Source organism: Crotalus tigris, unplaced genomic scaffold (assembly GCF_016545835.1).
Source record: "Crotalus tigris isolate CLP2741 ecotype Arizona unplaced genomic scaffold, ASM1654583v1 scf7180000024347.1601321, whole genome shotgun sequence".
In the NCBI taxonomy this organism is placed as follows: Eukaryota; Metazoa; Chordata; class Lepidosauria; order Squamata; family Viperidae; genus Crotalus; species Crotalus tigris.
Window position 1 is genome coordinate 636,228 of NW_024100516.1, and position 27,106 is coordinate 663,333.

At 45.4% G+C, this 27,106-nt stretch overlaps 2 protein-coding genes and 1 non-coding gene across 11 annotated transcripts in view; all 3 read right to left on the bottom strand.

The window, feature by feature from the left end:
* Nucleotides 1-18,358, bottom strand: part of DNAJC5 (DnaJ heat shock protein family (Hsp40) member C5) — a 71,828-nt gene extending 53,470 nt beyond the window's left edge. Inside the window, exon 1 of one of the 2 annotated variants that reach the window (XM_039326934.1) lies at nt 18,024-18,358. The gene's annotated coding sequence lies outside the window, so the exon portion shown is untranslated. Of the gene's footprint in view, nt 1-17,109; nt 17,384-18,023 lie in introns of those variants that run through there. The other variant, XM_039326935.1, reaches the window with a different exon arrangement.
* A 703-nt stretch (nt 18,359-19,061) lies between these two features.
* Nucleotides 19,062-19,133, bottom strand: TRNAE-CUC. The gene has a single exon. It is a non-coding gene; the product is annotated as a tRNA-Glu (tRNA).
* A 5,954-nt stretch (nt 19,134-25,087) lies between these two features.
* The window catches only part of TPD52L2 (TPD52 like 2), a 38,432-nt gene continuing 36,413 nt past the window's right edge, over nt 25,088-27,106 (bottom strand). For all 8 annotated transcript variants that reach the window (XM_039326918.1, XM_039326925.1, XM_039326923.1 and 5 more), the window contains one exon: nt 25,088-27,092. In XM_039326918.1, coding sequence (XP_039182852.1) covers nt 26,994-27,092 — 99 coding nt within the window. In that variant the 3' untranslated portion in view covers nt 25,088-26,993. The remainder of the gene's footprint in view (nt 27,093-27,106) is intronic.

A 27,106-nucleotide genomic window follows, 5' to 3' on the forward strand; every position in this document is an offset into this window, starting at 1 on the left:
GGCTGTGGAATTCTGGGAGTTGAAGCCCTCATGCCTTAAAATAGTCAAGTTTGGGAAACACTGGATTAGCAGATTACTGGAAAAAGGCAGATATTGCAGTGTCTTCAGAAATGATTCAAATGGAGTATTTTGAGTTAAAAAAAAAAGTGAAGTAGAGGAAATAATAAAAAATACCATTGTTGGTTTCTCCTACCCAACCACTGAGAAGATGTGAATGACCCCTCCCAAAACAGAGTATAGTTGTTGTTTTATTTATCAGATTTTTAAAACTGCCCATCTGCCTTGCAAAAGCAGGTAGATATTGACTTCGGCACCTGGAAAGATTTTAGAGTATCATAAAATGAAAAGTATGCCCTTCTGAAAATAAAAGTCGTGATTGGCTAATACTCTGCAAACAGAAATAAGATCCAAAATGATTCTTAATAGCCGAGATTAGTGGGGTGGAAATAACACAATTAAATTTACAGAGGAATAGAGCAAAATGCTTACGAAACAAACTGAATGCACTGATTCAAAATGGGACTGTTTTGTTTGGCAGCGCTATCTATCTGTGAAAAGGATCTTGGAATAATACAGGTAGTTGATTAACAAACTGAATTTGAGTCAGCAGTTTTTATGTGACTGGGGGGGGGGGAACAGAAGTAAAGGCTACCTCAACCGAAGTTTATTTTCCAAATCATGAGATCATGAGTATAGAAATTTCAGTCCTGTGATAATAGAAGGAAGGCGTTGACTGGAGGCTAAAACATATAAGGAACGGCTGCTGGAATTGAGTATGTCTAGTTTAATGAAGAGAAGGATGAGGGGGGACATGATAGCAGTCTTCCAATATCTCAGGGGCTGCCCCAAAGAAGAGGGAGTCAAGCTATTCTCCAAAGTGCCTGAAGGCAGGACAAGAAGTGACGGATGGAAACTAATCAAGGAGAGAAGCAACCTAGAATATAAGGAGGAATTTCCTGACAGAAAAATTAACCCGTGGAACAACCTGCCTCCAGAAGCGGTAAATGCTCCAACACTGGAAGTTTTTAAGAGACTGGACGGCCATTTTTCCGAAATGGTATAGGGTTTCCTGCCTGATCAGGGGGTTGGACTAGATGACCTCCAAGGTCCCTTCCAACTTTATTATTGTTGTTGTTATTGTTGTTGTTATTATTATTATTGCTTTCAGAAGAGAAGGAAGTTCCCATCCATTGCTTCTTGTCCTGCCTTCAGGCACTTTGGAGAATAGCTTGACTCCCTCTTCTTTGGGGCAGCCCCTGAGATATTGGAAGGCTGCTATCATGTCCCCCCTCGTCCTTCTCTTCATTAAACTAGACATACCCAATTCTAGCAACCGTTCCTTATATGCTTTAGCCTCCAGTTTCCTAATCATCTTTGTTGCTCTTCTCTGTACTTTTTCTAGAACTGTGGTGTTTTTGCCGCTCTCTGAGCTTGGTGGTTTTCTTTGATTACCCAACTAGTAATGAGTAGTTTAATTGTACCTACCTAGTTGGGCAATGAAACATCTGCAACAAAACCTCCAAGCTCAGAGAGCACCAATGACTCCACAGGTAATTTTTAAACTTATATAGGCTAAAGTAGCAGGAACATGAAAAACTGACTATTTCTCCCCCCACCCCTCCGAGAGGTAAAGCACAGCCAATCTGAGTTTCGTTCTAGTTTTCTTCCTGTTCTGAACTTAAATCATATTTTGACAAACTGCTTTTGCATGGTTTCTCCAAGGTCACCTCTGTGGGGGTTTTTTTTTTTACACTGTTATACCTATCTTGACTTTCTTTTATAATATCTGTGCTACTAATGCCTTCATTCTGTCCCAAATGACTAGTGCAGGGGTAGACAACCTTGGCTCTTTTATGACTCGTGGACTTCAACTCCCAGAATTCCTGAGCCAGCCACGCTGAGGGGAAAGGGAGAGGTTTCCGAGCTGAGCCATGCTGGCTCAGAAATTCTGGGAGTTGAAGTCTACGAGTGATAAAAGAGCCAAGGTTGCCTATTTCTGCCCTAGTCCATTGTTTTTCCACCTCAGCAACTTTAAGATGTGTGGACTCAACTCCCAGAATTCCTGAGCCAGCCACGCTGAGAGGAAAGGGAGAGGTTTCCAAGCTGAGCCATGCTGGCTCAGGAATTCTGGGAGCTGAAGTCCACGAGTCATAAAAGAGTCAAGATTGCCTACCCCTAGCCTAGAGTTTTATCATAAGGAAACGGCCCTCTTTGTTTATCTCAGTGAAACATAATCAAGTCAGGTATCTGAGAACCACTTCAGTGGAATAATCTCAAAATAACATTCTCAACTTTATTGCTTCACTGTTTGTTCAATGCCATCAATATTGTACAGCAACCGTTTCAAACATTCCCCGTGTTGGAATACAACCATGGGCACCTTGGTGTTCGTTAATTCTATATTTATAGACAATCTGTTTTCAGCATATGTGTTTTTAGAAGTCTGTGGTAGTCAATAAGCTAAAGAAACTATGCCAGGTATTCTGTATGGATTTTCTTGTTAGAATTCAGGACTGTCTTACGTAAGCTAGCTGTGTTAATTATTCTTTTTGGTGCCGTGAAAGCATGTTGCTGTCAAAAAAATGAGAACCGGAAAGAGAGTCCTTTAACTGGAAAGACTTTCATTTGCAAATGTATAGTACATCCCCACTGGAGGGGTGCAATTTTCTTCCACGATGTAGAAATATTACAAAGCCTGCAATCCTTCGGTGTTTCTGTCTCTCTATCTAACTCTCTATTTATTTATCCAGTTTATATCTGCGCCCATCTCACATTCAGGTCTCTGGATTAAAATGTAAACAGTGCCAAAACAAAAGAACTTAAAACAGCCATGTGAGCAATACCAACATTAAAAACAATTCAGCAATTAAAGGTTATGCAGTACGATCACCAGGACAGCACAGCCATTGGAGAACAATACAGCTATTTTAGGGGATCTACGCCACTCTCTGGTCCCGAGGCCAGAGGGCAAAGCCAGGTCTTCAAACCTTTCCAGAAGACTATTTATTTATTTATTTATGAGACTTATATACCGCTTTAAGTGCAAGCACTCTCTAAGCGGTGTACACCAGTAAGCAGTGTATATATATATATTTACATTGCCCCCAACAATCTGGGTCCTCATTTTACCTACCCCGGAAGGATGGAAGGCTGAGTCAACCTTGAGCCGGTGAGATTTGAACCGCTGACCTGCTGAACACGGTCAGCTAAAGTGGCCTGCAGTACTGCACCCTAACTGCTGCGCCACCTCGGCTCTTCATGGAGGTCAGGCCCAGCCTGGCGTAGGAGAAATGATGTTCCATAGAATAAGTGCAGCCGCAGAAAAGGCCCTCTTTCTAGATCCCACCATATAACATTTTCGACTGGATGCAAGCTTCTGCTGCTGCACCTGAGGGGATGGGTAGACATCACTGAGAAGAGGTGGTCTCGCAAATGATAGCAATAGCACTCAGATTTTTATTATTATTATTTATTAGCAATAGCACTTAGATTTATATACCACTTCACAGTGCTTTACAGCCCTCTCTGGGCAGTTTACAGAGTCAGCCTATGGCCCCCCCCCAACAATCTGGGTCCCCATTTTACCAACCTCGGAAGGATGGAAGGCTGAGTCAACCTTCAGCCGGTGAGGATCGAACTCCTGACCATGAGTAGAGTCAGCCTGCAATACTGTATTCTAACCACTGTGTCACCAGAGTGCCTATGACCACATTCTATGCCAGTGGTAGCGAACCTATGGCACTCTGTGGGCACGCGTGCCGTCGTCCCAGTCCTAGGCCTTCAGCTGGGTTTTATAAAACCTTTTTGCTTTAGGCTTCGGCCGCCATGTGCAAAAAAAAAAAAAAAAGGTTCAATCAGTCAATTTCAACTTCTCGCGGGAAAAAAAAAGATCTTGCAAAGTTGGAATTGATTGATTGAACTTTTTAGTCCCTCCCAGTCTGCCATTACCACCGCAGCCACGCCCACCCAATGGGCCACACCCAGCCAATGGGACACACCCACCCAGCACTCGACGATGCTTAATTGGGTTTTGGGTTGCAGTTTGGGCACTCGGTCTCTAAAAGGTTCGCCATCACTGTTCTATGTTATGGAAGGCTTTACAGGCTTCCTTATCAACTAGAGCAGTAGTTCTCAACCTGTGGGTCGGGACCCCATTTGGGGTCAAACGACCATTTCACGGGGGTTGCAAAACAAGGCTGTCTGCCATTTTTTCCCCTTTTTCTTTGGCCACACCCCTGGCACCCGGTGATGTATAAGTGGTTGGGGGGTCACCACAACATGGGGAACTGCATTAGAAAGGTTGAGAACCACTGAACTAGAGACTGGTTAAGATCTTAAGGTGAGTACAACACATGATGCAAGAAGCTGCATTACATCATGAATCTATGGATTATACCTCATTTGCCAATTCTGAATGCGGATAAAATAAATCTACACATTGCTTTCAATCCCATGAAGATGACGAAGAAAGGAGCAGGGCACATTTCTATATTTTAATATACCACATCCTCAAATTCATGGAAATTGAAAATGAATAGAAAGAAACATTGCATGTTTAATTACCAAATGCATACTCCAACTTTTTGTTCATGAGAAGGAAAAAAAAAAGCTTTATTTTATTTTTTTAAATTTGTAGGCCACCCATCTCTCCTAACAAGGTGACCCTGGGCTAATTAAAATAAATTTAAAAAAAAAATACAAAAATAAATATGGGCCATCAGATTTTCAATTTTTTTTTTCTAAAAACCTACTTGACGTTGTAAAGCATTCTACAGAGAAAACGAAACTTTCATGTCTGCAAAGCCAACAGGCTAACATTAGCACCAGGATTAAGACCCAAAAGCTCTCGGAATTGCCACTCACTTTAAAATTATGTGGTATGTGAATTATTTATTTCCATATAATTTTTTCCATAAACATTAGATCAGAGGTTCCCAATCTTTTCTATACTCTGCACTCCTAGAATGCTTCTGATATATTCTCTCACTCCTTATGAAAGTAATACCTGGTTATGCATATACACTGTAACAGTGGTGGCGAACCTATGGCACGGGTGCCAGAGGTGGCACTTGGGAGCCCTCTCTGTGGGCACACACACCATCTCCCCACCCCGCCTCCTCCTACAGCCCCCTCCTCACCAGCAGCCCCCCCCGGAGGAGAGTCGCCCGCGGGCATGGCCCACGCGAAGCAGCACAGCCAAGGACATGGTAGTCGGGCAGAGGGGACAAGACTCCACCCTTGCGCCCCGTTGCACGCAGATGATGTTGCAGGGCACGGGCGGAGGGCGTGGCCACCTTGGTGCTGCTAGGGTGCCTGGGTGATCTGTGGAGGTGGTGGGTGGCCCAGTGGGTAGGGCGGATTGGGGACGGGGGGCAGTTTGGGGGCACTCAGGTCTCTAAAAGGTTCACCATCACTGCACTATAATTTTGAAACTTTTAAACCCAAGTTTTCGTACCCCCTGGAATATCATCTAACAGCCCCAGGGGGTGCGAGAACCCCCCGTTGGGAACCCCTGCCTTTGACCATGGGAGCATTTTCAACAGCCCGCTCGAGCCCCTAATAAAAGGCCTTTAAGGTAAAACTACACAATAATGCACAAACATTTGTAGCTCCTTCTCAATAGCCCTTTCCCGTCAGCAAAAGAGTAACGCTAGAAAAGAGATGTTTTCTATTTTCTCTTTTGCCCAGCCTTTATTTTTCCAGATGTGTATTTATCTCACTGAACTCCCACAGGACAAAAAGAAAAGAAGTAGTGCATGGAGCATGGAAAAAGTTGACGCACACTTCTTGCTTTCTCTCTTTCTGTTTCTCTGCTTCTTACAATCTTGAAAGTTGATTTTTCTCCCCACTGCCCTGGGGGGGGGAGAGGGGGAATACATTCCAGGAAGCACACAGGTCCTCGCCTTACAACCACAATGAAGCCCCAAATTTCCGTTGCTAAGTGGAATAGTTGTCAAGTGAGTTTTGCCCCGTTTTACAACTGTTCTTGCCACAGCTGTTAAGTCAATTGGAGCTGTTGTTAAATTAGTAACATGGTTGTTAAGTAAAACTGGTTTCCCCATTGACTTTGCAGGTGAGAAAGTCTCAAGAGGTGATCATGTGACCCTGGGACACAGCAACGGTCATAAATATGAACCAGTTGCCAAATGCCCGAAATTTGGTCACATAACCGTGGGGATGCTGCAACGGTCGTAAGTGTGAAAAATGCTCAGAAAGCCCTTCTTTCAGTGCCATTGAAACTATGAACAGTCACCAAATTAATGGTTGTAAGTTGAGGACTGCCTGTATTCAACTCAACTCAGAAGACACTCAACCAAAGTAAAGAAACTAAGAAAGAAACTGAGGTATTCATTTCAGTGTTATATGCTGGACAGCTCCACTAGCAATGGTAAAGGTCTATTTTTTAAAAAAAAAAAACTATCACCGCTACTATTTACGACGTGATTCTCAGCCTGAAAAGGCCACATTTTAGTTTGGCCTAAGAGGGCATGTGTAAAGCACCAACCCAAAGCTACCTTCAAAATGGCAGGAAGAAGGACTTTACCAATTAAGTAATTTAATAAACCACATTCATTTATTTTCATTTGGAAGCTGAACTTTCCCAACTGCTTGCTTCCTAAGTAAATTGGATCAGTTCTCAGCATCTTCAGCCAGCAGGACCATCAAATAAAACTTTGGTGTGAGTATACTTGACCCACACAGCCGCCAAATAAAATGTGCTGATAAGCAGCAACTCACCCCCCCTCCCTCATGCTGTCACTTCACTTCTGTCCTCAAAACAAAAATATTTAACGTTTATACACTCAATAGTCACTCAACCATGTTTGATGCTGCTTTCTAGAAATGTTGGATAACTTGCTCTTTTACTTGGAATTATAAAAGTAGGAGTTCAAAGAGAGCAATACTGGGTGTAGGAACTGCTTACCTGTAAAATTCTTGGCAGTTCTGACACACCTGAGATTTGGAACAAACAAACCAACCAGCATAAAATGGATTATCTAGTGCAGTGTTTCTCAACTTCAGCAACTTTTAAGATGTGTGTACTTCAATTCCCAGAATTCCCTAGCCAGCATGTGTAGACTTCAACTCCCAGAATTCCTTAGGCACATTCTGGCTGGAGGATTCTGTGAACTGAAGTCCACATATCTTAAGAGTTGCATGAAGTTGAGAAGCATTTGATATGGTGTGTATGAAAGAGAATTGCTGGATCATCATCCTATATGCAATAAAAACTTACAGCTTTCCTTCAGACTTTTTGCCACTAGCTGAAATCGAAGTAGTTAAAGGTTTCCATGGATACAGCCAAAGATGCCTCCAAGAACAGATATATTAAAATGCTTCACTCAGCAAGTGGACATTTCACCACCAACAGCAGCGAGAGGCAACTGTGTGAATAGCTGCTTGCATTAACTGAATCTTGTAAGAAACCCTTGAGCAAATTCATGGCAAAGGCAAACTCACCCCAGTAACAATTTTGTTTAGGTTCTAAATATCAAAACCACATATCCAAAATAAGCAGACTTGTTATCATTCAATTCAATAGTGCTGAAATACAGTACAGATAAATTCGTACAATCTGCTAGATGCCCAAACAAATCATTTTACGGCTTCCTGTGATAAGAGGGTTTATATGACAAACTAAAATAATGAATTCTCACAACACACTATAACATCCTTCCGGCCTAGTCAGAAGTCTTGACTGCAGAAGTGTGCAATTATTGTGAATTTAAATGCCACACCTTGCTACATTTGTATGGAGGGTGAAGTGTGAGAACGGACTTGAAAATGCAACCGATTCATAACAAGTATCTTATTATAAATATTCTATAGCCTTTAATAGTTTTGTTTACTCTGCTTATAGGAAATACAGGTAGTCCTCAACTTATAGCCATCTGTTCTGTGACCATTCACAGTTACAATGGCGCTGGAAAAGTGAGTTACAACCAGTCCATGGACTTACAACTGCTGCAGCCTCCCCACATTCATGTGATCCAAATTCAGGCACTTGGCAACTGGCATGTATTTACCGATGGTTGCTGCATCCCGGGGTCATGTCATCGCCATTTGCAACCTTCCCAGTTGGCTTCTGACGATCAGTCAATGGGGATTCACTTAATGACCAGGGATTCACTTAACCACCATGGCAAAAAAAAAAAGGTCATAAAATTCAGCACAACTCACTCAACACTCGCCTTGCTTAGGAACAAGATATTCTGGTCCCAGTAAGTTAAGGACTATCTGTATTGAGAGAGACTCTTTACCCAATGAGGAAAGATGATTAACATTTTTTTATTTATTTATGAAATGTGTACACCCACCCCAAGACTCTACTGAGCGAAGCCAACGTATTCATATTGTCATTCTTATAGCAATGGGCATCCACAGACGTACTGCTCCAGTTTCCATTAAGAAAAGTGTCGTGGATTCCGCAAGCAGGGAATTGGATTACTTTTAACAATTCTGAAATGTCACCAGACAGAATGTTTAGGGCAGTGGTGGCGAACCTATGGCACGGGTGCCAGAGGCGGCACTTGGAGCCCTCTCTGTGGGCACACGTGCCGTTGCCCCAGCCTTGCCTCCCCCCACAACCCCCTCCCCTAAAGGAGACTCGCCCCTGAGTGTAGCCCACATGGAGCAGCGCAGCCAAGGACATGGCAGCCAGACAGCGTAGACAAGACTCTGTCCTCACGCCCCATCGCACAGTTGATGCTGCGGGGCGGGGCAGAGGGCGTGGCTAGGTGATCTGCGGCGGGCCCTGGAGGCTGTGAGTGGCCCCGCGGGCAGGCAGGGTGGGGGCGGAGTGGTGGCAGGGCAGGGGGTGGAGCAGGGGCGGGGCCAGTTTTGGGGCACTCGGTCTCTAAAAGGTTCGCCATCACTGGTCTAGGGAGATTCTCAGTCATCCAGGACACAGTTGCCCCAAAGGTGCCTTTTTTTTTCTTTTTCTTTTTAAAAGACGACTGGATTTTGTTTTTCCTGGAAGATGTTTCACCTCTCATCCCAGAAGCTTCTTAGATGAGACGATGAGAAGCAAAACGTCTTCCAGGAAAAATAAAAGTCCAGTTGCCTTTTGAAAAAAAGCACCTTTGGGACAGACAGCAACAAGTTAAAATCAAAGGAAGAAGGGTTTAACGTAATTACCAACAGCTTCCTTGTTATACGAGGAACTGAACCTAATGAGGAAAAACATAAGTAGCTCAACCAATAAATGCAGCCACACCCACAGCTGGTAAGGATGAACATGCAAGAAATGAAACTCAAGGCCATTTTATTTCCTCCTCCTGCCTATTAATTCAACTTGAAAAGACGCCCCAAGGATAACTTAGATCCCACTCTAAGGCAGGGATGTCAAGCTCGCCGCGTCACGTGACTTGTCGCGACGTATCGTGACTTTTTTCCCCTGGGTGGGCACGGCTTCTGCGTGATGCATCCGGCTGTCAACGCTGCTCATACTGAATCTTCTTGCTTTGACAAAATATGCAGAACTGTCTGGTATTTTTAGAGTAAATTCAGAGGACAGAGAAAAGGGAGGGGAAATAACAAAAGCCGGGGGGGGGGGGGGGGAGGGAAGGAAAGGAAGTGAATCTCTGCCCTCTGGGCTAGTTGGAAGATGTGACTTGTGACTGCAAGGTAAGGGAGGGGTTTAGCAAGAAAAGTTAAGATGCCAGCAAGAGGAATTCAGATTCTGGCATAAACCTCCATGATGCGCCCTCAATTTATAACACTGGTAATAAAGGCTTTGGGATAGACATGCCTGGAAGTTCTTTGAAGTGTTTCATTAGATCAGTGGTTCTCAACCTGTGGGTCGGGACCCCATTTGGGGTCGAACGACCATTTCACGGGGTCGCCAAACAACGCAGTCCGCCATTTTTCCCCCTTTTCCTTAGCTGTGCTACTCCCTTTTATTCTATTGGCTTTTGAAAGCCAATAGAATAGACTCTCTTGAATAGAGTCTAATTCTATTGGCTTTCAAAAGCCAATAGGAATTGTCCAGGCTGTCTCTGCCCTGCTGAGCCCGCCAAAAGTCCCATTCTGCAAACGGTGCTGCACCAGTTGAGTAGTCCTCGACTTACGACCGGTTGAGTAGTCCTCGACTTACGACCGGTCAGGGGTCACGGTATTAAAAAGGTTGAGGACCACTGCATTAGTCGGAATCATGACACCGGCAGTTTGACACCCCTGCTCTAAAGAAAGAAAACTGGGGAACAGGATAAAAAAACATGAAAGCAACACCTGCCACCATTAATAAGGGTTAGGAATGCTACTTTTTCTCAACATTCAGCTCTACTTGGGGAAATGATTAATGAGGGTGGAGTTTCATTCTCTGAGCTTGTGGGTTGGTTTCTGAACGTTTCACTGCCAGGCTAGGTAACGTCTTCAGCGAAATTTAGGAAATTTCAAAACGTTCGGAAACACAACCCACAAACTGGGAGAAAAGAACCTCCACCATCATCCTACATCTGAAATAGTCCAAAATAGTATAGGGCCGTGGTGGCGAACCTATGGCATGCATGCCACAGGTGGCATGCAGAGCCCTCTCTGTGGGCACACGCGGTCGCCCCAGTCCTAGGCCTTCAGTTGGGTTTTATAAAACCTTTTCGCTTTAGGCCTCCGCCGCCGTGTGCAAAAAAAAAAAAAAAGTTCAATCAATCAATTTCAATTTCTCACAGGAAAAAAAAAGATCTCGCAAAGTTGGAATTGATTGATTGAACTTTTTAGTCCCACCCAGTCTGCCGTTACCACGGCAGCCATGCCCACCCAATGGGCCACACCCAGCCAATGGGCCATACCCACCCGGCACCCAACAATACATAAGTGGGTTTTGGGTTGCAGTTTGGGCACTCGGTCTCTAAAAGGTTCGCCATCGCTGGTATAGGGTTTCCTGCCCGAGCAGGGGGTTGGACTAGAAGACCTCCAAGGTCCCGTTCAACTCTGTTAAATACAATACATCTGAGCTACAGATATTCGCCACTATCCCAAAATGGTTAATATTTCCAAAGCAGAGACCACCAGCTTCTTACAACTGGGGATCCTGATAAGGATACCTTCCTCAACATGAGATCCCCTAGAAGTGTTACAAACAGAATGCCCAGAATTCCCAAGGAATTCCTGGAGAATTCTGGGAATCGCAGCACATCAGAGGTTAGGGAAGGCTCTTTTTATGCGTTGCAAGCGGTAATAATGAAAAATACTTGAAAAAGGACAGAGGAAGGCAAGTGGGCAAAATCCACTTCTGAAAAATTATCCCCTCTCATTCCAGGGGATCATTCCTGTGAACTATTCTGCAAGAACAAGTTTTTAAAAATTCATTATTTCATTGGTAAAGAGGTAGTCCTCGACCTGCAACTGTTCATTTAATGACCGTTCAAAGATGTAGCGGTAATGCAAAAAGTGGCCTGTGACCGGTTCTCACGCTTACAGCCACTGCAACATCCCCATAGTCATGTGACTAAAGTTCAGGCACTGTATTTACAACCGTTGCCGTGTCTCTGGGTCATGTGATCACCATCTGCAACCTTCCCAGAAAGCTTCCGGCAAGCAAAGACTGGGGGTGGGGGGAGGGGAAGCCTGATTCGCTTAACGATCACATGATCCACTTGGCAACTACAGTGATTTGCCTAACAACTGTGCCAAGAAAGGTTGTAAAATCGGGCGCACGTCAATAACCGCCTTCTTTAGCAACAGAAATTCTGGTCCCAATTGTGGCCATAAACTGAGGACTACTTGTTGGATGCTACTTGTACTCAACCTTGGTAGGGCTGTTTTCCGGTCAGGCAGGGTGGGACAAGTTAAAGGTAAAAGTGTCTTGGCGACGTTTCAACGAAGTCCCATTCATCATCTTCAGGCTGGTGTTTTCAGCTTCGTGCTTCGAGGAGCACGAAAACACCAGGCTGAAGACACCAGCCTGAAGATGACGAATGGGACTTTGTTGAAACGTCGCCAAGACACTTCCAATTTTACACAGGAGAAAACCCGAACAACCAAAGACCTACATACAAACACACGTGAAAACCTCAGAAAACATACATACATACATACATACATATATTCCCAAACAACTCTCAAGCCGATGTGAAGGATTTAAGACAGTCATCCTTGCCAGTCTTTTAATCTGGAACAACAAGTTGCTTTGTATCTTTATAGAGGGCCTTCTATTTCAAGGCAAGCATCCTTCTCAATGCTGGCTCTATCAGGCTTTTGATTGAGAAATGGCAAAGAAGGAAGGAAGGAAGGAAGGAAGGAAGGAAGGAAGGAAGGAAGGAAGGAAGGAAGGAAGGAAAGACTTATCATTTCTTTCTTCATGTAGGCCAGGGGTCTTCAAACGTGGCCCTTTTATGACTTGTGGACTTCAACTCCCAGGATTCCTCAGCCAGTTGAAGTCCACAAGTCATCAATGGGCCAAGTTTGAAGACCCCTGATGTAGGCCTATGACTTTATAATTGGATTCATTCAGATTAGGTTCATTTGAATTTGGAGTGAGAGAAACATAGAAAGAAAGCCCGAATTGGAACAAAGCTATTACTCCAAATGGGGTAAGCGTTGCAAAGACCTGAGAAAACAACGCAGACTGAAAGGAGAGCCCAAAGTACCATAGAGTGACACAGTCGGAAGGGACCTTGGAGGTCTTCTGGTTAGTCCAACCCCCTGCTCAAGCAGGAGACCCTGTACTATTTCTGTGAAATGGCTGTCTAATATCTTCTTAAAAATCTCCAGTGATGGAGCACCCACAAATTCTGAAGGCAAGTCGTTCCACTGATTGCCCTATCAGGAAATTTCTCCTTATTTTAGGTTGGCCCTTTCCTTGAAAAGTTATCATCTGTTGCTTCTTGTCCTTCCTTTAGCTCAGGGGTAGGCAACCTTGGCTCTTTTATGACTTGTGGACTTCAACTCCCAGGATTCCTGAGCCAGCATAGCTCAGCTTGGAAACCTCTCCCTTTCCCCTCAGTGTGCCTGGCTCAGGAATTCTGGGAGTTGAAGTCCACCAGTCATAAAAGAGCCAAGGTTGCCTACCCCTGGCTTTAGGCTTTTTGGGGAATAGGTTGACGCCTTCTTTGCAGATATTGGAACACGGCTATGTCATCCCTAGTCCTTCTTTTCATTAAACTATACCCAGTTCCTGCAACTGTTCTTCATGTTTTAGCCTAAATTCCCTAATCATCTTTGTTGTTCTTCTCTGCATTCTTTCCAGTGTCTCAAAATCTTTCTTATATCATGGCGACCAAAACTGAACGCAACATTCCAAGCAGGGTCTGACCAAAGCATTATAAAATGGTACTAACACTTCAAGTAATCTTGATTCTCTCCCTCTTCTGATGCAGCCCAGGACTGTGTTGGTTTTTTTGGCATCTCCACAAGAACTTCCAGATCTTTCTCACAGTTACAGCTGTTGAGGCAGAGACCACCTATTCTGTACCTGTACATCAAGTTTTTTCTTGCCTAAGCATAAAATCTTACTTTTCCCACCACTGAATTTCATTTTATTGGATAGGGCCCCATGTTCAAATCTGTCCAGATCCTGTTGGCTATTCCCACCAGTTTGGTCATCTGGAAATCTGAGGAGTTCCCCTTCTATTCTTTCCTCTAAATCTTTTAATGTTAACATTCAGTCTTAAGACTGAAATAATGTAATATTTCAATAAATACTTTGTAAACTAATGTAATATTTTAATAAGTAATTCAATAATGGCTGTAAGCTGATAATTTTGTTTTGGAAAAGTTTGATAGTAACATGAGATGCGGTGCTGGCTACCAACTTGATTGGCTTTTAAAAAAAAGGTTAGACTAATTCATATTATCTTCCTGGGGTGACTCTTAACGTTGATAGTAGTGGGACTGCTTCTGAAGACCATCTACGGAGAAACCGGTACAGCTGTTTGGCTACAATTGAGAACTGACTGTTGAAGAAGATGGGCCAGGGCACTGCTTAGGTCAGGGGTCTTCAAACTTGGCAACTTTAAGACTTGTGGACTTCAACTCTCAGAATTCCTCAGCTAGCCCTGAGAAAGTTGAAGTCTACAAGTCTTAAAGTTGCCAAGTTTGAAGACCCCTGGCTTGGGTTCTTATGCTCTTAACAACAACCTCACAACAGATGTGTGTTTATAAAGATCCCACCTTCTCCTTTAAACATCAAGCTCACCTTCCTGTCCTTTTTAATACAGCCATATGCAGATATGTCTGAGTCTCAGCTGTGCAATTCTACTCCCCATAGTCTACCTGAGTAGATACCTAAGGCACAATAAAAGACTGCACAGGCAGCAGGAGAGCTGTTCATTCCAAAATACAAGGAAATAGCATTAGTAACATCCCAAAAAGTTTATGCTGCATGACATTTGATAATAAAATGCTCTGGCCTCAATATTTGTGCAATACAGGTTTGCTCAGCAAAATAGCAGGACTAAATCAGAAACAAAATGCTCAAATGTTTGCAATCCTTCCACACAACCCATTGGTTTAGAATAGCAAGGAAAAAGGTACAAACTTCAAAAGTTTTAAAAGCTACCTTTTAAATATGCCTGGCAATAAATCCTGCATTCTGAATTTGACCAATTTTGTAAAGCAGGATTTTAAAAATCCTATTCTGGAGAAAATAGAATAGTGATAGCTTCCATTGGTTAAACCCTGAACTCATTCAGTTGAACACAAACCCCAAATGTTAACAAAATGTTTATTATCAGAGGAGTAGAAATAACAGAAATGTCATTTTGGAGCTGATTAAAACAACAACTTAAAGCAACATGTAGTAAAAACTGAAATACTCAACATAGTCTATTGTATTCCAGAATACGCATTACAAACAATACAAAGGAGAAACACAAACATATGAGACGAAAAATTAATGAAGTAGACCAGGGGTAGGCAACCTTGGCTCTTTTATGACTGGTAGATTTCAACTCCCAGAATTCCTGAGCCAGCCATGCTGAGGGAAAAGGGAGAGGTTTCCAAGCTGAGCCATGCTGGCTCAGGAATTCTGGGAGTTGAAGTCCACCAGTCATAAAAGAGCCAAGGTTGCCTATCCCTGAAGTAAACCATGAGTTCATAGCCTGTCTTAGCCATGAAAACCAGCTGGGTGACCTTGGGCCAATCACTCTTTCTTCTCAGCCCAACCTGTCTCACAGGGTTGTTGTTGTGGGGGAAAAAGGAGGAGGAAGGTGTGTTGGATATGTTCATTGCATTGAATTATTTGCATAAATAATAAAGAGGAAAATTGTGCGTTTGTGTGTGTGTGTATTCAGTTCTCTTCTTTCATTTTTGAATCTCTGGTCTTTTTGGCCTCCTACAAATTATACATGCACACATGAAAGTGTGTGTGTGTGTGTGTGTGTGTGTGTGTGTGTGTGTGTAATTTTGAGGCCCCAAAGACGAGAAACTCAAAAATGGAAAAAGAGAACTGAATTCAGTATTGTATCAAGAAGCCACCTTACCTGGGCATCTCCAAGAAGTTTGGCAGATCTATTAACAAAATGATCAGAAGAATTTAGGGGACAGAAACATAATCTGCTGGACACTCTTTCGCCTCCCCTTTTTCTCCCAAGGTTTATCTCCCTTTCAGTGCACCGAGAAAATAAGATGCGCTAATTCAATTAGCTTTATGCAGAACTGTAAAATAAATGAATCATGCACCACTGGCAATATCCAATTTAATCCCATATGTTAAATAGTTCCCCTGGCCTTCGGTCAAAAGTCCTGGGAATCACAACAGACTTAACTGCTGCCAAAGGGAGGAGGGTAGGCAACTGACCCAGTTTGTAGCCCTCCTTCCTCTTGTAGTCAAGTGGAATGAAATCAAGAGGCAATAAAGATTTCATCGGGCAGTAAAGATTTCACACACACACACACACACACTTTCATGTGTGAAAGGGAGCCTCAGCAAGTTTGCAAGTGCTAGCACCTTTCTGATCTCTCCCTCCAACTGAATTTAAATAGCACACTTATTTATTTGCATTATTTATAGGCCTTTTTAGTCAACTAAGTTAAAATAAATACATAACAGCCAAGACCATACATTATAAAACACCCAGACACATAAGGATCTAACATTCCCCTATCCAAAAAAAAAAAAAAAAACACAACAAAACCCATTTAAATGTAGAGGGATAATTAAGTAGCAGTCAGTCAAGAATGCCTTTGCACAGCTCCATCTTGTATACCAACTGCAATCTTTCCTGTAATTTTTGCCTGGATTGGCCAGTTGTGATGAACTCTATTTTTGGATGCCATTAAAAGGCATTTGGCAATAGAAGCTGTTCCAGATTGCAGCAGCTGGACCACCTAACAGCTCTATTTTGATTTCTGCAGGGGACCACCTCCCTCCAAATAACATCTGCCTCCCCAACCCTTAAGTAGGGTAAGATCTTTAAAGGTCCTTTTGATCACATACTGCCATATATAAGGACTATAGAAACAGGCCTCTTTGATGCTATTCCCCAAACTGGAACAGGATACCCCCAGATAAAGGGTCTTATTCATCTAATTCATCCAGCAAGACTGCTGTGACTATCCTTCCACATTTACTTTTAATTAGTTTTTTTGGACAGGGGAATGTTTGATTACTGGTGAATCTGATGTTTTATAATGTATGGTCTTGATTTTAACCTTTGATTGTTATGTATTTAACTCCAACTATGGATTTGCTCCGAGTCAGTGGATTGGAAAGGCCTATAAAGTTTGCAGATAAATAGATAAATAATGCCTTTCTGTACAGTAATTAAAGATGTTGCCGTAGCTCACGGAATGACCTATCTAACTCAATCTTTGCTTCAGTAACCAGCCAGAAAAGGCACTCTCACCATTACACATCCCAAGGAGAAAATTACAGCAATAAAACAGCTTGAAATAAAAGCCAATGTTATCTCCAACTGGTCCAAAGTGATATACGGATTTTGTCCCTTTTTTCCAGCTTTTCCACACCCTACCCAAAAGGCAGAAATGAACAGCAAACATTAGCAGCGCATTTATTAATTGCAATATTGCAAACCGATGCAATAAAGACATAAAGTTGATACAAGTCCCTGCTGTGTTCCAACAGCACCAGCGTTCAGCCAGGATGGCTTTCCTTCCCCCCCCCTCCATAAAAGAGCTCCCTAATTCCACCAACGGGGATAATGAACTGACCGGTCTGGGCCATCAAGTCTGTAATTCTGAGACACAGATAAAAATGTAGGAATGACGCACGTCTCTTGATTCTTCATCCTCGCTCCTCGGGGTCTGGTTATAGAAACGGCATCAGCCACCGAACGCTCAGCACCAAGGAAGGCACGGAGAGCGGAAGAAAGGCTATGTTCATCCTCCACCATCCTCCCATCAAATCCATAACGTCCAACTGCCCTTCAAAGGACCCTCTCACCAAAATTCAAATGAAAGCCATGGATTTCGGAAGCCTCACGAGCGGGGAGGGGGCCAGGCTGGAGTCTCTCTCCCTCCCCACCCCTCCCAAATTTAAAAAAAAAAAACGCAAGCCCAGCAATATATGCCATTTAGGGGTGGGTGATTTTTTTCCCCCCACCCTGAAGCTTGTATCTATTCCCAACAGAAAGGAGATTATTTTTTTTTTTACATTTTTCAATCCCAGCAGGAGAGGCCCAAAGGATGCTCCTGTCCGCAAAGGGCTGGCCCAGCTTCCCACGAATCACCAGAGAGCTTCTCCTGCTTGCAAAATCCAAACTACCTTTTGAGCAGCCCCCTCCCCAACCCAACTAAGAGATTGGGGGGGGGCTTCCCCGGCCCAGCATCATCTCCCCAATCCTTGGCCCACCCGTTTGCCTCCTTCCAGCATCCGCGGGCTCCTCCTCAACCCTGACAGCAAAGCCTATAAAATGGGGAGGGGGGGGCGTCAGATGAGCACGAAGTAGAGACCCCCCCCTCCGGGTCCAGGGTCTTCTCTCCCGGTTCCTCAGGGCGGCTGGGAAGGAGCGGCCTCCCCCCCCCCACCCGGGGCTCCCCTTTTCTTCACCGCCTCCCAATCCCCACATTTACCTCCCTCCCCCCCGCCCCACTGCGCCACCGTCGCCTCGCCCGGCTCCCCTCACCTGCCTGCCGCCTTCGACTTCTTCCTCCTCCTCCTCGCCGCCGCCTGTGGGCGGGAGGGCGGGCAGGCGGACGGCCTCCGGGAGCCGCGACGGGAGGGGCGGGCCGGGTCTTCCCCCTCAGCCGAGGCGGCGGACGGACGGGCGGGAGGAAGGAAGGAAGGAAGCAGGCCCGGCGACGGGGCGTGAAGGAAGGCAGCCGGCCGGCCGGTGCCCACAGCCCAAAGCCCGAAGCGCTCGCGCCGTCCGACCAGCCCGCCCGGACACCACCGGCGTGCGCGCCCACGAGGAACGGCAGCGGGAGGGGGGGAGAAGGAGGAGGAGGAAGGCGCGCGCCGCGTGAGGGGAGCAGGCGCGTGAGGGGGAACAGGCGCGTGAAGGGAGGACGGGGGGGGGGAAGAAGAGAAACAGGCGCGTGAGGGGGACGGGAGCGCGCGCGCCTCCGCAGTCTTGCGCGCGTGCGCGCCTCTCTCTCGCTCGCTCGCTCTCTCTTCAGACGAGGTTTAGTGTGTGGCGCAGGCGGAGGAAGGCGCGTCTCCGCGCGGACGCGCTTCGTGAGGGAGACCGGGGGCGCGCGCGCTTCGATCAGATGGGGGGGAAAAGCGATTTAAACATATATATATATATATATATTTTAAGGAGGATTAAAGGAAGAGGCTGTCGTCGGATATGGAAGAGGCGGCGGCGGCACCCGCTTTCCCAGGCGCGCGAGGCGCGCGGACGGCCAGGCGGGAGAGAGACCCCCCCTCCTCCTCTTCCCTCGCGCGTGCGCACATGGCTTTGCTGCTGCTGCTGCTGCTTCTGCTGTCACGCGGGGAGGGGATTCCCGGTGCTTCCCTGATTGGCTAAGGGCACGGCCGAGGCGCGGTGATTCTGCGGCAGGAGTTGCAACTCCCCCCCCCCCGCCACGTGTTCTGGCGGGCTGACTGGTTGGGGATGATGGGCGCTGGGGTACTCCGGAGGGAGGCAGATGCAAAAGAGGATGGTTTTGCAATCGCGTGGAGCCTTCGCCCTGCAGCTGCGCCTGGTAAAAATGTCACTTTCCCTGACCGGGAATCGAACCCGGGCCGCGGCGGTGAGAGCGCCGAATCCTAACCACTAGACCACCAGGGAAGGTGGCTTTTTGGTACTCGGTGAAGTCTTATCAAAGCAAAATTCTCTGGTTTTCTTGCAATTTTCATCAATTATGCAATTTCTATCAGGGAGAGAAAGCACTGTGCAACTAAGCATTACACACATGTCCACATACTGGGCAGGCGGGGTTGGACTAGATGACCTAAAAGGTCCCTTCCAACTCTGTTTATTCTATTCACAGAGAGAGAGAGAGAATGAGGTCCATGTGTTAGGAGGTGCCTCTTCCCCTTACCTGCCTCTATCAGAATTGCCTGAAAAATTTTCTCCTCCCCCAGAAATTTATGAAGGTAGCTGCGTCTTGAGAGAATGCACAAATGAGGTGGGTGATCAATGCATTGTTATCATGTAGTGATGTATTAAACCTTATTCACTCAGAAATAATTTGATAGCTAAATCTGGACATTGCCTGCTGCCTGAGTGGATGGCGTGGATGTCTTGGGACACAGAAAGGTTTCCAAATGGCCTTTCTAACCCCCCCCCCCGTTTTTTTATTCTTGAGATGGCTTAGATCAGGGGTAGGCAACCTTGGCTCTTTTATGACTCATGGACTTCAACTCCCAGAATTCCTAAGTCAGCTATGCTGACTCAGGAATTCTGGGAGTTGAAGTCCATGAGTCATAAAAGAGCCAAGGTTGCCTACCCCTGGCCTAGATTCTAGCACTACAACCCCCCAGAATTCCCACCCAGCTCTGGGAGGACCAAACAGTGCAAAGTTTCTGCACTCTCAAAGCTGGGCTGTCTCAAGCTGAGGACATCGTATAGTTTCTTCCACTTCCTAGTCTAGACTACAACTGAGAAAATTTCCTGGTGGTCCCCTATCCATGTATTTACCACCCGATTTGCTTTCATCTGCTGAAGTCTGACCTAGGGGCGACTTCTGATTACAGGTAGTCCTATAATTAACGACCACAATTCAGCCTATAATTTTGATTGTAAGTCATGACGGTGTAAAGCAGAGATGCTTGATCCATTAGGTTTTGGTTTGCTGGCTAAGAAACGTTGAGTGCTGAAAAAATATTCACACACCAGTCCAGTGTTCCTCAGCCTTGGCAGCCTGAAAGATATGTGGACTTCACGTAATTCAGTTTACACTTACAACCGATGGCAGCGCCCCATGGTCACGTGACCCCCATTTGCAAGTCACTGGAGAAGCCAGCAGGGAAGGTTGTAAGTCACTGAGTAAGTTTTGGCCTGAAACCAGTCAATACAAAGGAAAAAAACTTGAATATATAATATATATTTGTGAAAATCCTTTTGGATGTTTTTTTCTATGCAGATTTGTTTTTACTATAGGTAATCTTTGACTTTGCAACCACAATTCAGCCCAAAATTTGCTGTTGCCAAGCGAGACACTTGGTTAAGTGAGTTTTTCCCCATTTTATGACCTTTCTCGCCAGTTATTAAGCTAATCACAGCAGTTGTTAAAAATTAGTAACACAGTTCTTAATGTGAATCTGGTTTACCCATTGTCTTCACTTGTCAGAAGGTCACAAAAGGGGATCACATGACCCTGGGACACCGCGACCGTCATAAACACGAGTCAGTTGCCGACTGTCTGAATGCTGATCACATGAGCATGGAGATGTTGCAACAGTTGTAGGGGTGAAAAATGGCCACAAGCCACTTTTTCCCCTGATGTAAGCGTGAACAGTCACTATACAAACTATTAGAAATTAAGGACTACCTATATTTAAAAAGGAAAGGAAAAGAATGCTATGCAATATGTATGTATGTATGTATGTATGTATGTATGTGTATATATATATATTATTTATATATATATATATATATATATATATATATATTCTTTTTCTATTTGCTGGCTAGCTGGCTCTTCTCAGTGGTTAGGATACCGTGGTTCCTTGTGTCTCAGGCATTTACTCACCCAAGTCCTTCTTGGTATCAGACCAATATTTTTTATTTATCAACTGCCTGTGTTCTCCTCCCCCCACCACTCAAAAAAACCCCTATCAAATGCACATTTAATAACTGCGCACTCGATCACAAGCAATAACTCAACCTGTAGCCCAAGTGCTTAAAAGGTTAATTACATAATGTTGCTGCAGAATTAAGATGTATTCTCTGCCTCTGTTAGAAGAACATGTTGAGCTCATTGCTCGCTGAACTGAATTAACCACGTTCTGAGTTTGCATCACTGAACCGTCATTTCACTGCACTGGCTGAATCACAATAATCAGCAAGCCGTAAGATTGCCCGGAGAGGCTATTGTGTGAAATTATGTCTGCCTGTTGTCCTGTTCAAGTGTTTGTTAACACAGCAAGGTGGATTTTTCAAAAGCAACGCTGCAACGCAGCCGGGTGTGACATAAGTGATGCAAAGCAACCATTTTACGACCTTTTCCGCCGAAGTTGTTAAGTAAATCATTTTGTTACGTGAATTCAGCTTCCCTCATTTATTTTGCTTGTCAGAAGATGGCTGGAAAGGTGGCAATTGGTGATCACGTGATCCCGGGTCACTGCAACCATGCACCCAAATTCTGATCACCGGATTGTGGGAATGCGGTAAGAGTCGTAAGTGTGAGGACCAGTCGTAAGTCAGTCTTTTCATTGCCGTTGTAACTTTGAATGTTCGCTAAACAAATGATTGTAAATCAAGGACTATCTGAATAGTATCTAGCCACTCTATTCGCACATACTAAGTTGGTTAGTGTTAATCTTGGTTAGGATTTTTTTCCCCCCAGCTAAGCCTTTTGTAGTAACTCAGGCCATTTGGTTATGATCAGTGTATTTGTATGAACGCAGAAAACAGGTTAATTCATTAGCCAGGTTAGATGTTAGGAGAAAAGGGCAAACCTAGTCTCGTTCTCATTAAGCAATGGTTTAGCATTACCTTAAGCAGGGGTAGGCAACCTTGGCTCTTTTATGACTGGTGGACTTCAACTCCCAGAATTCCTGAGGCAGCATGGGGGAACTATGGCCCCCCTCATGACTCGTGGACTTCAACTCCCAGAATTCCTGAGCCAGAATGAGGGAACTATGGCCCCCTCATGACTCGTGGACTTCAACTCCCAGAATTCCTCAGCCAGCATGGGGGAACTATGGCCCCCTCATGACTCGTGGACTTCAACTCCCAGAATTCCTGAGCCAGCATGGCTCAGCTTGGAAACCTCTCCCTTTCCCCTCAGCGTGGCTAGCTCAGGAATTCTGGGAGTTGAAGTCCCCGAGTCCTAAAAGAGCCAAGGTTGCCTACCCCTGCCTTAGGGCCTCCATGTGGCTTTGATGAGTAATGGACAATATCCAAACCAAAAAAAGATGATGGGGTCGTATTTTGCTTTGGGATTTGAGAGTCTAGTGAAAACGCACGAACTTTAACCCACCAGCCATCAATCTTCCCAGGATCCTATATGTGTTACGAATCCTGTTAACATATTCAGTGTAATAAATCACATATTGTTTTGCATGGATATACCACCGGACGTGCGTCCATCAGCGCATTATAAAAGGCTATCTGGCTGGGGACAGTTCCTATGCACCGTATTACATCTGTATCACATCTAATAGTATGAATTCATGTTTTAATAGGGCAGTAATCTAGGCCACAGGTCCATGTCCTACTTTCCTCACAACAAAGAAAAACATAAGACTTATTTATGTATTTTTATTCTGCCTTTATTATTTTTTATAAATAACTCAAGACAGGGTACACGCCTAATACTCCTTCCTTCCCTTATGTTCCCCCACAACAACCCTATGAGGTGGATTAAGCTGAGAGGGATTGGCCCAAGGTCACCCAGCTGGCTTTCATAGCTAAGATGGGACTAGAACTCCCTGTCTTCTGCTGATTGGTCCAAAGTCACCCAGCTGATTTTCATGCCTAAGGTGGGACTAGAACTCCCTGTCTTCTGCTGATTGGTCCAAAGTCACCCAGCTGATTTTCAGGCCTAAGGTGGGACAAGAATTCCCTGTCTCCTGCTGATTGGGCCAGTCACCCAGCTGATTTTCATGCCTAAGGTGGGACTAGAATTCCGTCTCCTGCTGATTGGTCCAAAGTCACCCAGCTGATTTTCATGCCTAAGGTGGGACTAGAATTCCCTGTCTCCTGCTGATTGGCTGAAAGTCACCCATCTGATTTTCATGTTTAAGGTGGGACTAGACCTCCCTGTCTTCTGCTGATTGGCTGAAAGTCACCCAGCTGATTTTCATGCCTAAAATGGGACTAGAACTCCTTGTCTCCTGGTGATTGGCCCAAAGTTACCTAGTCAGTTTCCATGTCTAAGGCAGGACTAGAACTCACCGTCTCCAAGTGATTGGCCCCAAATTACCCAGTCAACTTTCATCACTAAGGCGGGAGTAGAACTCATGGTCTCCCTTTCTAGCCTGGTGCCCTAACCACTAGGCCAGAGGTAGGCAACCTTGGCTCTTTTATGACTCGTGGACTTCAACTCCCAGAATTCCTGAGCCAGCCACGCTGAGGGAAAAGGGAGAGGTTTCCAAGCTGAGCCATGCTGGCTCAGGAATTCTGGGAGTTGAAGTCCACCAGTCATAAAAGAGCCAAGGCTGCCTACCCCTGCCCAAATGTCTGAATTTTGATCATGTGACTGTGAGGAAAAAATATTTAAATATTTAAACCAGGGGTCTTCAAACTTGGCCCTTTTATGACTCGTTGTCTTCAACTCCCAGAATTCCTGAGCCAGCATGGGGGAACTATGGCCCCCTCATGACTCGTGGACTTCAATTCCCAGAATTCCTGAGCCAGCATGGCTCAGCTTGGAAACCTCTCCTTTTCCCCTCAGCATGGCTGGCTCAGGAATTCTGGGAGTTGAAGTCCACGAGTCATAAAAGAGCCAAGGTTGCCTACCCCTGCAATAATCACAATCAAATGATTGTTGAATCGTCCCCATTTGGGTGGCTTGACACCAGCCGAAACCAGGCATACAATCTGCATAAACAGCTTAGGCAGTGTGACGTTGCCACCTTGTTCGTCTTTAGAGTCCCAGGGCTCATATTTACAGGTAGTCCTCGGCATACGACCGTCACGGAGTCTGCTCATCATGGCTGTAAATGAAGCCAGGCACACGACAGATCTGATTTTAGACTTTTGCAGCAGTCATAAAATAAATGCCAGGGTGCACGAAAGAAACACTGCATTTGTCAAATAAACCCATTATTGTCACGTGATTCCCCATTTTGCGACCTACTGACAAGCAAAGTCCATAGGGTGGCCGGATTCACTTAACAACCGTGTTGCTAGCTTAGCAACTGTAGCGATTCGCTTAGCGTGGAAAGAAAGGTCGTAAAATGGGACAAAAAACCCACTTATGATCAGCCTTGTTTAGCAAGGGAAATTTTGAGCTCAACTGTGGGGCTAAGTTGAGGACTTCCTGTACAGTTCAGCCGTGGAGCAAGGAGAAGGGTTGGACAGCAACCTTGATGGGTTAGACCAGTGGTTCTCAACCTTTTTAATGCCGCGACCCCCAACCAGTCGTAAGTCAAGGACTACTCAACCGGTCGTAAGTCTAGGACTACTCAACTGATGCAGCACCGTTTGCAGAATGGGATTTTTGGCGGGCTCAGCAGGGCAGAGACAGCCTGGACAATTCCTATTGGCTTTTGAAAGCCAATAGAATTAGACTCTATTCAAGAGAGTCTATTCTATTGGCTTTCAAAAGCCAATAGAATAAAAGGGAGTAGCACAGCTAAGGAAAAGGGGGGGGGAATGGCGGACTGTGTCGTTTAGCGACCCCCGTGAAATGGTCGTTCGACCCCAAATGGGGTCCCGACCCACAGGCTGAGAACCACTGGGTTAGATCCGTTTGCCGCCCATCTCGTTTCCAGGCGACGCGGAGGCTGTTCTGAGCCTTCCATTCAGGACCATCTGACTTTTGGCAGCACCAAAAAGATCACCGCGTGCCAAGGGGCCGTGGCCCGCAAGCAGGGTTGGCGAGCCAAAAACACAACAGGACAGACAAGCACTCTGCTTTTCCAAAAGGAATATTTTATTGACAAATTTCCTCCAGACCCGTACAGGAGAAACAACTTAGCCTCATCCTGCAGCTCCCTGTCGCATCAACACCAATCCTCCCTTTTTTTCCAACACAGGTGGGCTACCTCCCTCTTAAGAAACTACAGTAAAACCCCGTATCCTAACCTCTGTGGATTCTCCTGCTTCTTTTGAACCACGTTTGACCAGGAAGATATTCAGCCAACAGGAACAAAAGGACGCAGGGAGAATTTCATCGTCAACGCTTAAGTGTCAAAACGTGCTTCTCAAGAGACTGGAGAGAGAGAGAGAGGAAGGGTCACCAAATTGTTCTTTTTGGGTGCAAATGTCAACCGTTGGTAACTCCTGCGGGGCACTGCTTCCCGTCCCACTGAGCCTCTTCAGGCACAGAGACGTTTGGATCGCTTAGTGGCGCCTCTGTCTTCACGCTACAAAGTCAGGAGAACGGCACGTTCTCACCCTCAACATATTAGTGTTTCCACGCGCAATCGCCAACAGCAGCCTATGAACAGGGCCATCCACTGGTTGCAGAAGCCATGAACAGAATCTCAAAAACATCAGGCGAAAGTTCGTGGAAGGAGCAACGAACGAAGAAAGAAAACCCAGCAGAACGGAATTTGGGCGCCCCAATAATCCCGGTAAATTCCCTTGCTGCCTCCAGGACTTTCTAAGGCAAGATCCAAATCCAGAGGACAGAGAAGCAATTTCAGTACACTCAGGGAAGAGAGAAAGAGAGAGAGAGAGAGAGAGAGAGAGAGAGAGAGAGAGAGAGAGAGAGAGAGAGAGAGAGAGAGAGAGAAAGAAAGAGAGAGAGAGAGAGAGAGAGAGAGAGAGAAGGGGAGAGAGAGAGAGAGAACATGCGTACGAGTATGTATGCAACACAGCCACATGCCACTGAAAAAAAATAAGAGCCACATGCAGTTTCTATGGTAAGATGCCTCAACCCCTTTCCTTTCCTTTCCTTTCTCACCCACAACATTCTTCACACTTCCGAGATATAAAAAGATTATAAATGAGTAAAGCAGGTGGTGATGTAAGGCTTGTGTTTCAGCTCCCGCGTCTGAAAAACAGGTGGCCCCTAGATCGCAATGCTAAAAGTGCAGAAGTCCACTTCCCATTCCCCAAAAAAATAAACTTTCTGAGATTTATTAAAGCTTAAGAGATGTCCGGGCGGCTGGCGCTAAAAGGAGATTCCTTTCCGAGAATCCCAGAAAGGGGGGGGGAGAGAGAAGGGGAATATCTTTAACCCCACTAAGTAAACTTGGTTTATCAATCTAAACAAGAGATGAGGAGATTTCTAGAGCAGTCACGGGCCATTCTTAACTGCCCAGAAAGAAAAGAAGCTAGAGTAACTGAAAGCTAGCTAGCTAGTTATACCGAGGAGATGGGAATAAGGGTATATATAGAGCGCCCAGCTGTTCACATACAGCTAACCCCTCTTGGAACGACCCTTTTTCCATATTGCATAAAAAAAAAGTCGAATTTCTGCTTGCAACCGGAGGGAACGAGGAGGGGGGGGGCAGTGTCTACAAGCCTGTGAAGCATAAAAGTGGTGGTGGGGGGCTCTTTTGGGCTCAAATGGCAGACTCGTCCCCGATGGTAGCCTTCCAAACGGAAGCACAGCGCGGGGCTCCCCCCCGAGTAACCTTTAGTGTAAAATAGGTGTAAGTGTACAAAAAGCCGTGTGTTCACTTTATTGGACCTGAAGATTCCAGCAGCCAAGAGGGACGTATGGATCGATCTCTCTTCCGAGTGGGACCGCAATTCTTTTCTTTCTTTCTTTCTTTCTTTTTTTTTTTTTTTTCATTTTCGTCTTGCATGTTGGGAAGAGCAAAGGGTGAGGGTTCTCCGGCAGCCATGCACCGCCACGCTGTCGACTTAGAAGGGCGCGTTGTCCTGGGGTGGCTTGTCGCCAGAGGCCGTCGGCGAATGGAGCTGGTTGGCGCCGTCGTCGTCTTTGCCACCCACGACTTTGGACTGAACGAAAGAGG